The sequence below is a fragment of the Trachemys scripta genome, chromosome 13 (genome assembly GCF_013100865.1).
Source record: "Trachemys scripta elegans isolate TJP31775 chromosome 13, CAS_Tse_1.0, whole genome shotgun sequence".
Classification (NCBI taxonomy): domain Eukaryota; kingdom Metazoa; phylum Chordata; order Testudines; family Emydidae; genus Trachemys; species Trachemys scripta.
The window spans coordinates 41,421,293-41,432,346 of NC_048310.1; the positions used below are offsets into that span (position 1 = coordinate 41,421,293).

General features: G+C 45.6%; 1 protein-coding gene across 2 annotated transcripts; it reads right to left on the reverse strand.

Moving 5' to 3' along the window:
* Nucleotides 1–942: 942 nt before the first annotated feature.
* Nucleotides 943–11,054, reverse strand: CIAPIN1 (cytokine induced apoptosis inhibitor 1; the record flags this gene model as incomplete). 2 transcript variants are annotated; one of them, XM_034788699.1, is given in 8 exon segments in its annotated part: nt 943–2,400; nt 3,192–3,264; nt 4,349–4,464; nt 4,752–4,825; nt 5,658–5,826; nt 8,965–9,041; nt 10,059–10,211; nt 10,879–11,054. In XM_034788699.1, coding segments are annotated over 8 exon segments (949 nt in total), but the record flags the coding sequence as incomplete, so codon positions are not given.

Sequence of the window (11,054 nt, forward strand, 5' to 3'; positions counted from 1 at the left end):
CATAGTGGGCATGTGCCTTGCAGTTTGTGTAAGTCAGATCACATCTCACTTCAGGGAACCAGCTCAGCACACAGCCACACAGGATCAGGGGTTGCTCAAAGCACAATGTGCGCCTTGGCCACACAGGCGCTAACCCCCCAGAACTATAAAGCGCTATCACTTTAAAAGAAAAGACCTTGTGGAATACGGGGGCGGCAAATAGAGGCCTTTCTCTCCTTTCCTCAGACTATGAAGACCTAGGAGAGTTTTTAGGTAGTTGCGATTTTCCCTGTGTTTATCTAACTTGCCAAGAGAACAGTGTTTCCTCTGGAGTTGCTAGAGAGCTCATGACAGAACCATTTCTCCAGCAGTAGAACTAGGAAACTGTTCCAGGAAGCCCTTAACATCCACATGCCCTTTGCCAGCTGGCAGCCTAGACAACTGTCATGGTGTGTAGTCACTTGAGAGGCTGTTGTATAACCTCAATCTCTCATATTTACCTCTGGCATCTCGCTGGGGCCCACACTGAATAGCACATAGCTCACACCACGGCCTATACTCACAAATCAAGTGTAGGGACACTTCCCCTATCACCAGGGTTCACATCCTCTCTTAGATTAGTCACCTATCTTTATTCCTCCCGCTGCAAACCTGACTTCCCTCTTCCTCCTACCCCAAACTTATGAGACAGCCTCCTTTTGAAATGCATGAATAGATGTTCAGTGGAGAAAATTTTGTATTTCTTCTTGAAGGCTTGATTCTATTCTTTCCCACACTGAGTAGAATGAAATATGTGCATGTGTAATTGTTGCTGGAACAGTTACTGTAGGAGGACGGCTCCCAAGGTGTGCTCAGCGTCTCTGCTTACAAATAGCTCAAGCAGACAGAGCAGTGACAAGCCAACGAGAATCAGCTGAGAGTCAATGAACAGTTTTAAACCATATTTAAAGCTCCACCAAGACCGATTTTTAACAAATGCTTTATTTGTGGTCACAGCCTTTAAAAACAGAACATCCCTTAATCCTAACCCACTACATGAGCTTATTTCAAGTCAGTGCAGGGTAATGACAAACATGTGAAGTTGGATCCTGTGCCGAAGTGGCTCCAAATAGGATGATTTCATTTTTATACGCAAAAGAGTTGATATGAGGGTGTGAGGTGGGAAACCAAGGAAAAGAAACCTGGTGAACAACAGGGAACTTCTGAGGAATGGCTCCCTTGCCTTGAAGCTGCAGGGAGGGGAGGTTAGCTACAGCCCTGAAAATCTTTCACACTGTAACACCACGTAGGTAAATAAATGCTAAAGCACTGTCAAAGGTCAGCTTCTCTCAGGGGGTGGGAAGGAGGTGGTGGCACATAGCGCCCCAACATTAGGATAATTCAGTAGTTATTGCTAAGTCTTAGTTATAGAACATTGTAGATATACTAATTAAAGAGAAGATAGTTAAGATAGTCACTAGCATTAACCCTTATGTTCCCAGTGCTTATTGGATAGAAGAAGGGGCAGCAAGGCAGAGACTCCATATATAATCCACTTTCTACTTCACAGGCTGGACTATTCTCAAGTTGCTTGAATGAAGCTTTTACCATTTCATGGAAGGAGAGAGAGTAGGGAAAGGAGAGAAAAAGTTTATCACTAGCAGCTTCTCACGACACTTGGAAATCCATTATGTTTGCTAAATTCTGCAAGGGACTTTCATAGGATTCTCTTTGCGAACAGTTCCTATGAATTCCTTTGTGTACATCACACGAAATGACAAACCAGCTCCATGTTTTAATAAACTAAGCACCAAAGAAAGCAGGAGATAGGTGTCGTCTCATGAGACTTGAGCAAAAACTAAGCTAACTCCCCAGGAATAAATATGGTAAAGAGTGGCCTGGATCTGAGCTCAGAGGCATTGGCTGGGGTTCCAGATACACTCAGACAAGTTCAGCCTGGCATCCGATTCCCATTGTACAATACCCCTTCTGCCAAGAGCACATACTATGACGGCCAGCGCCTCTCAGTGTTCAGCCGATAAATCTGAAAACCTAACATTAACAAGTCTGTATTACGTACGTGACAGGAAACCAGACATCACTGCAGATTATCAAATACCCAAAAGTGAATTAAGTCTATTGAGATCACATCAGCTCCACGTGCCCTCAATGTCCCAACCCACCCCCACTTCTTCTCCCCTCCCCATAAAGCAGCATTTCCTGGAGAGGGAAATTTGAGGAGATGGAAGGGGAGAGGGGCTGACATAAGCTCTGAAGCCAGTGAGCTGTGGAACTGCTGTGCGCCAATGGGGTCTCTGTAACATCCCCCTCTTAGGCATCATGAAGATTGTTCTCAGCCAGGAGTATCTTCTCTCCGGGTTTAAAGGCTGGCATCCCCATGTAGGGGCAGCTGGCACAGCGGAATGCATCCCCCAGGTAACACTGCCAAGACACAGAGGCGACAAAAAAAATAAAGAGTCAGCTCGTTACCAAGGTCAGACAAAAACAAAGGGTGGGGTTTCCTGGTTTCAGTTCTCTTCCCAATGGGAAGTATTTTGCCCTACACAGAGTTACAATCTGCCCACCAGAGAATAAACCGGCACTGAAAGGATCTGCTTACAGCCTCTAGCAATCAGTACAAACCTGGCTGAGTCAGGCCTGAGGTCTGAAGTAGCCCGGATTGAATGAACAAAGAATGTGTTTTCCCTGACCACACAAGGCAGCAGTCTCTTCAGATTAGGGCTAAAGCCTAGCTGCTGTAACATTCAACTCTTGGGGGTCTCAGTTTCTCCAACCCATTCAGAAACTCCTGTTTCACTTTGAACACAGGTGGTTTCAGGGAGAGGAGCTCTCTTAGTAAACACTGAGCAGCTCAGTGGATTCAAATTCAGCTCAGGTAGGTCATGAATGAGAATCGTAACTATATGGAATTGGGAGACTTCAGTCTAGCTCTTCCTAGAGAGGAATCCATAGAACAAGGAGTGAATGTGCAGAGCAAGAATTTGCTGCAAATACAACTGATGTTACTACAGAGCCACTGAAGCCAAATATTACAAAAGCTGATAGCCCTGCGGAGACAGAATGATTGCTTCTAGGCCACAAATACTGGTGAGTAAAGTCAGCCCATAGGGCGCAATCAGTAGAAAGCACTGGTTTTTTAAACTAGTTCTCAGATAAGAATACACTCTTTCCCTGCCTGTCTATACCACAGGATAGATGGGAAGGATATTTACATTTCCACAAGCAGATTTGGGCTGCAAGCTCTCTTTCTTCTCCTGCTCCAGGTCCTCCGCAAGGCCACACGTGCTGCAGAAGAAATAGGACTCATACTAAACCTGTCTGCAATGGGGTTAGCCACTGACTCTACCCACTTCACCCTCTAACATTTCTTCCTCGGTCCTCCACCCACACGAGATTACAGCCCCAACATAGCATTCCACACAACGGGCTTTGGCGCACGCGCAGTTCCTCTCTCTCACACACACACACCCCCACCTTTATTATCCCCTCTAATGTCATAGCCCATAGCCGTGGTTCTCAACTTATTCTCCATTGTGGGCCGCATATGCAGCTCTTTGTGTGTTCTATTTATTGTGTGGATGTGGCCCACATACTACCGGCATGGCCCTGAGAATGTTGCTGGGTTGCAACTGTGTGCTGATTAGGACGCAAGTGGCCCGTGGGCCACTGGTTGAGAACCACTGGCCCATAGGCCTATGTTGAATGTCCCAGTTGCTTGAACTTCCCTCTCTACCTAGCACATGGGGAAATGCTATCAAATACCAAGCTCTTATTTTAAAATCTACATGCAATATTTCTCTGGAAGAAAACGGAGGGTGAGTCGTAGTTATAAAAAGAGCCTGTGTGAATCCTGTGGTTGCCCCCAAGTGAGTCTGTGTGTTGGGGGAGGACTATTCATCTCACAGGGGAACATTTACGCCTGGGATATAAATAAACGGATTTTAAAACACTCTAGTTACACCAACATACACCCTTAATGTAGATTCACTTAAAAGCAGTTTAAATCTTCCTTAAAAATCAGTTTAGCTTATTTTTTTTTTAAATCATCTAGTTATACTATTGCAATTTTAATACACAGAAGCCCTTGACAAAATTTAAGAGATGTATACACTAGAATCAAATTTTTGAAAAATTCTGCAAAAAAAAAAATTCACTTGGCTAACAGATTTCTGAATGTGTTTCTTAACTAAATATTGAAATATGGACCTAAATACACTAAGGGTAAAAAAAAAAAAAAAAAAGTAAAGATACCAGCCAAATGAGTAATTCTTTGGAGAAACAGCACCATGCCCTGCTGTTTTTTAAAGGGCGATGGTTAAATCTGATTTGAAGTCAGCACATTCACCAACACATCAAGTCTAGTACTCACCAGTTCTTGCAGGCTTTCTTTTTACCCGATTCCTTACAGGATGGAGCTCTGAGGGAAGATGGATCTGGCTTCTTCAGATCCTCAGAATCTAGCAACTCATCTGAGTCCAGGAGATCCTGAAAGAGACAACATGGAGGAAGAGACAACAAAAGAAGGAAACTGGTTCAATAGGGAATAGGGACACTGCCGATGTTAGAGTCAAAGAAATGACAACACCTGGTATAGCTTGTACCCAAGTGTCAGAATTATGGTCCATGCAATAAACCCCTCGCCATGTAATATTAGAGGAATTTTTCCATATGGCTCTCACGCCACCCTCTCATCTGTAAAGCCCTACTGAGTACTGTGGGTTAAATTTCATGAAACTTCTAATTTTTGTGTGGAAAACTAAAACAGAACTTACCATTCCCTCATCATCCATATCATTGGCAGAGAGAGTCCACAGCTTTGCAGCAGCAGGGTCCACAGCAGGCTTGCCTGGAGCCAAAACAAGAGAGACATAGACGATGGAATAGCAGGAATCAGACCTACTCCCAGCAAGGAAATGGTTCCAATATCACTCTTGAAAAATTCACTCCCTGTGCCGTGGTGCCTTTTATCATACTGCACCCTACCTGTGGAACACGCTCACTGCTCTCAGAAGCCAAGCAGCCGTGCTCTCGCTCGAATCCATCTTTAAACCTGATTTGTGCAAGGAATCCTCTGTCCACTTCTCCTCATCCTTCATCAGAGATCAGTTATGGAAAAAAAAGTGACAATATCCTCCCCGGTCCACCCATTTTTGACACCAAAATGAGATGTCATTTATAGACGCTGCATCTCTTCATGATATGATCACTCCTTTTATTTCTTGTTTTGCTTGAAATGCAGTGAAACGGTTAGCGGACATTAGAGCAGGCATTGATGCTGGGAGCCGAGACAGCTGTAGCTCCAGTAATCTAACCGCCATTCACAGCCTTCAAAGATCTCGCATAGACCCTTTTGCACAAAGGAAGGAAGGAACTGGGTAGTATTGATGTTTCTAAAAACAAAACAAAAACCCCACAGAAAATGCTTTGTAATGCATAGAGAGAGCTGCATAAAGCAACAGGAAAGAGCACAGGTTTCCCTCCTCCTTTGCTTTGCAGTTAACCTTCGAAACAGAAATGGAAGCTTCCAACAGATATAAAATGGTTTTTAACCAAGATTATGGAGAACCATGTTTTCAAACATCCTTCTTCATTAAGCATTCAAAATTATACTCTCCACTGTACAACGCAAGGCGCTCATACACTCCCAGCACACATACCAGCCTTCTCTTATCTCTTACCTGATGAAGCAGATTTCTTAGCAAAGGAAAGTTTGAGCTGACTTGAGGATCCCACTTCAAAGTTGGGTTTCTTGCCTTCCATTTGAACAGACAAAAGGTCGTTGCCTTGGTACCCCAGATGCTCTTGGACTGACTGGGTCTCCTCAGGGGTCAAAGGCTCCTTCTGCAGCTGGAATGCAAGACACAGTGAGTGTTAATCCTTGTACAGAACTGCCATATTCCAATGCCCTGTGTGGTCACATCATACCATGCAGCGAAGGTGCATGTACACAAACGCAAGAAGCCTGGGAAACAAGCAGGAAGAACTGGAAGTCCTCGCACAGTCAAAGAACTATGATGTGATTGGAATAACAAAGACTTGGTGGGGCAGTTCAAATGACTGGAGCACTGTCATGGATGAGTATAAACTGTTCAGGAAGGACGGGCAGGGGAGGAAAGGTGGAGGAGTTGCACTGTATGTAAGAGAGGGGTATGATTGCTCCGAGCTCCAGTATGAAACTGGAGAAAAGCCTGTTGAGAGTCTCTGGGTTAAATTTAGAAGCGAGAGCAACAAGGGTGATGTTGTGGTGGGCGTGTGCTATAGATCACCGGACCAGGAGGATGAGATAGACGCGGCTTTCTTCAGACAATTAACTGAAGTTTCCATAACACCGGCCCTGGTTCTAATGGGGGACTTCAATCACCCTGACATCTTCTGGGAGAGCAATACAGCAGTGCACAACAATACAGAAAGTTTTTGGAGAGTGTTGGGGACAACTTCCTGGTGCAACTACTGGAGGAACCAACCAGGGGCCGTTCTCCTCTTGACCTGCTGCTCACAAACAGGGAAGAATTGGTAGGGGAAGCAGAAATGGGTGGCAACCTGGGCAGCAGTGACCAGGAGATGGTTGAGTTCCGGATCATCACAAAAGGAAGAAAAGAGAGTAGTAAAATACAGACCCTGGACTTCAGAAAAGCAGACTTTGACTCTCTCAAGGAACTGATGGGCAGGATCCCCTGGGAAGCTAATATGAGGGGGAAAGGAGTCCAGGAGAGCTGGCTGTATTTTAAAGAAGCCTATTGAGGGCACAGGAAAAAAACTATCCTGATGTGCAGAAAGAATAGCAAATATGGCAGGTGACCAGCTTGGCTTAACAGTGAACTCTTCGGTGAGTTTAAACATAAAAAGGAAGCTTACAAGAAGTGGAAACATGGACAGATGTCTAGGGAAGAGTATAAAAATATTGCTCAAGCACCCAGGACAGTAATCAGGAAGGCCAAAACACAACCGGAGTTGCAGCTAGCAAGGGATGTGAAGGGTAACAAGAAGAGTTTCTAAAGGTATGTTAGCAACAAGAAAAAGGTCAGGGAAAGCGTGGGACCCTTAATGAATGGGGGAGGCAACCTAGTGACAGAGGATGTGGAAAAAGCTGAAGTACTCACTGCTTTTTTTGCCTTGGTCTTCATGGGCAAGGTCAGCTCCCACACTGCTGTCCTGGGCAACACAGAATGGGGAGGAGGTGAGCAGCCCTCAGTGGTGAAAGAATAGGTTAAGGACTATTTAGAAAAGCTGTACATGCACAAGTCCATGGGTCCAGATCTAATGCATCCGAGGGTGCGGAGGGAGTTCGCTGATGCGATTGCAGAGCCGTTGGCCATTATCTTTGAAAACTCGTGGCAATCGGGGGAGGTCCTGGACGATTGGAAAAAGGCAAATATAGTGCCCATCTTTAAAAAAGGGAAGATGGAGAACCCGGGGAACTACAGACCGGTCAGCCTCACCTCAATCCCCGGAAAAATCATGGAGCACTTGGAGGAGAGCAAGGTGATCAGGAACAGTCAACATGGATTCACCAAGGGCAAGTCATGCCTGACCAGCCTGATTGCCTTCTATGATGAGATAACTGGCTCTGTGGATATGGGGAAAGCAGTGGACGTGATATATCTTGACTTCAGCAAAGCTTTTGATACGGTCTCCCACAGTATTCTTGCCAGCAAGTTAAAGTAGTATGGATTGGATGAATGGACTATAAGGTGGATAGAAAGCTGGCTAGATTGTTGGGCTCAACGGGTAACGATCAACTGCTTGATGTTCAGTTGGCAGCCGGTATCAATCTAAGATGCAGAGAGAGGTAGATATGCTGGAGGGTAGGGATAGGGTCCAGAGTGACCTAGACAAATTGGAGGATTGGGCCAAAAGAAATATGAAGAGGTTCAACAAGGACAAGGGCAGAGTCCTGCACTTATGACGGAAGAATCCCATGCACCGCTACAGGGTGGGGACCGACTGGCTAAGCAGCAGTTCTGCAGAAAAGGACCTGGGGATTACAGTGGATGAGAAGCTGGATATGAGTCAGCAGTGTGCACTCATTGCCAAGAAGGCCAACAGCATATTGGACTGTATTAGTAGGAGCATTGCCAGAAGATCGAGGGAAGTGATTATTGCCCTCTATTCGGCACTGGTGAGGCCACATCTGGAGTATTGTATCCAGTTTTGGGCCCTCCACTACAGAAAGGATGTGGACAAATTGGAGACAGTCCAGCGGAGAGCAACGAAAATTATTAGGCGGCTGGGGCACGTGACTTATGAGGAGAGGCTGATGGAACTGGGGTTATTTAGTCTGCAGAAGAGAAGAGTGAGGGGGGATTTGATAGCAGCCTTCAACTACCTGAAGGGGGGTTCCAAAGAGGATGGAGCTTGGCTGTTCTCAGTGGCAGCAGATGACAGAACAATGGTTTCAAGTTGCAGTGGGGGAGGTCTAGGTTGGATATTAGGAAACACTATTTCACTAGGAGGGTGGTGAAGCACTGGAATGGGTTACCTAGGGAGGTGGTGGAATCTCCAGCCTTAGAGGTTTTTAAGGCCTGGCTTGACAAAGCCCTGGCTGGGATGATTTAGTTGGGGTTGGTCCCGCTTTGAGCAGGGGGTTGGACTAGATGACTCCTGAGGTCTCTTCCAACCCTAATCTTTTATGATGGGTTTTGCCTCTGTCCCATGACGTTGCATTATACTTCAGACTGGCTCATTCTCCCAGCTTGCACGAAGTGAATCACGGTTCTGGCTGTTGCACAGCTGGTGATATTACAGTTTACTGCCACTATGCAATTAAAAAAAAAAAAATCCATGTATCTTCAAATGAAAGGAAAACTCTTATTCATGCAATACTAAGAGCAGAGTTTTCATTGCTGGTTGTGCTGCTGCATATTTCCAGACATACTAAGATGGCTAGGTAGTGAATAACCAGCACCCCTTTTGGAAGACACTTCTCTACATTACACAGTCCTGAAATGGGAGCTCTCAGGAGGTGGTTAGTGCATATACACATACCTCCTTCACTTCCACCAGCCCGGAAAGCGTCAGAGCTGTGAGGAGTCTGGCTGCTGTCTTGATTCTGTTGTTGTCACCTGGGAAACATGACAGAGAACGCAAAACAAAGCTCATTATTAAGAACTAGATGAGTTGCTTGTAACATGAAAGGACTGACAGTGCTTTAGAAGGCAGCATTCCAGCTAATCCCTTTGTTTACATGCTTCTTTCCTAATCACTCCAGGCACATCTGGGAACTCAGCCGTTCATCCATTCAAATCGGCTCTTCAACTCTGACTATAAATTAGTTCAAAATTATGTTCTTGACAAATACATCACGATCACAAAGGCTTCTCCAGCATCCAAGAAAAAAAAAAAAAAATCATCTCCACCTACTAAAGAGAAAAATGGGAGCTCCCACTTCGACAGGCTCATGGAAGTCCTCAAAAATATAAAGTCCTAAAAAGTCTGAAGTTCAGAAATATACATTAAAGAACTCATTCCAGAAGGTATCAGGTTTTACACCGACTGATTTAATTAACAGCTTTGGTGCATCTGTTTTCCATTGGGTAGTTGGCATTACCTACTAGTAAGACTCCATTCACATCTTTTGTAAATTGTGATGGTATAAGATGCACCGTCTCTCTCCTAAACGTCACTTTATCTTTTTTAGATTATGCAAGTATCTACAGGCCCCAATCAAGATCAAAGCCCTGTTGTGCTACAGAGTAAAAGATGGTCTCAGCCACTAACAGCTCATGACCTAATTTTACTTTCACAGAGGCCCCAAAAGCCTGACTTTAGTCACTACAAAAACTCTAGCATCAGCTCTGTGCATCCACTAACCATAGCAGTAGGCTTACAAGAATACGTCTCTCTCTGCGCGTACATTTTCGATACAAGATGGTCATCAGCAGAGATTCTAACATGACAGTGATAAGCTCAGACACAAGATCTCATCGTGCTGCTTATGTTAATGAATCACAGGAGCAGAACTACTCTTTATTTGACTGACATTCAAAGCTCTTGGCCCTTCAGCTTTGGCCTGATCCTCCATGAAAGGATGTTTGGTTGCCTCAGATCCAGGGGCAAGAACATAGCAGACTTGCTCTTACCTATTTGCGCAGCCACTGGTTCTTTCAGAAGGACACGACCCCCAGGCTTGAGTATCCGAGCTATTTCTGCCAGCACCTCTGCACTGTGCAGTGTCATACTGCCTGGTACCATGCCTGACAGAACCACATCAAAACTGGACTCTGCATGCGCCGCTGAAAAGAAGGAAAAATGAAAAGAGAAAAAAAAAATATACTTGCAGGGTCCCACCGCCTCCCGCAGCGGTGCCTGAGGCAGCGGGCCCCCCAAACTCCCAGCCGCTGTGGACAGGGAGACCCCTGCGGCTCCCAGCCGTTGGGGGGGGGGGCGCCGGAGTGCAGGGGGACCCCCACAGTCGGGGGCATGGGAGTGCAGGGGCAGGGGGACCCCACAGGACCCCGTAGCTCCCCTTCACCATGGGGGGCAGGGGGATCCTGGAGCTCTGAGCCCCCCACGGGTGGTGGGGGCCCTGGAGCTCCCAATCAGCCCGCATTTGCCCAGTCCCTTTGCATTTTATCATGGATATTTTTTAGTAAAAGTCAGGAACAGGTCATGGGCTTCAGTTAATTTTTCTTTATTGCCCATGACCTGTCCCTGACTTTTTACAAAATCTTAGCCTTATCCATTAACAATCATTGCTGATGAAACAAACATGATTAGGGTGAATAGCTTTCTTGTTTAGTACTAGCAGTACAAGTCACAAAAGGATTTCTACCTTTATACTTAAAGATGCCCTAGGTTACAAATCAAGGAAAATGCTAGCTCACATCCATTAACATACCCACAGAACAGGACACTGCCCTTAAACCAAAATGTGTGGTAAAAATTATATCCCCATCTTACAATGGGACAGCTGGTCAATATTTTCCACAGATATGCGGCTCTCAGGTCCCACCAATGCCTGAATCTTAGCCACCAGATTCTTCAGTCCTTCAACAGGTGAGGAGCTATCCCAGATCACTGCCACACGCTGGCCAACTGAGATTCCATACTCCGCCATCTCTGCCGTATCACTGGAC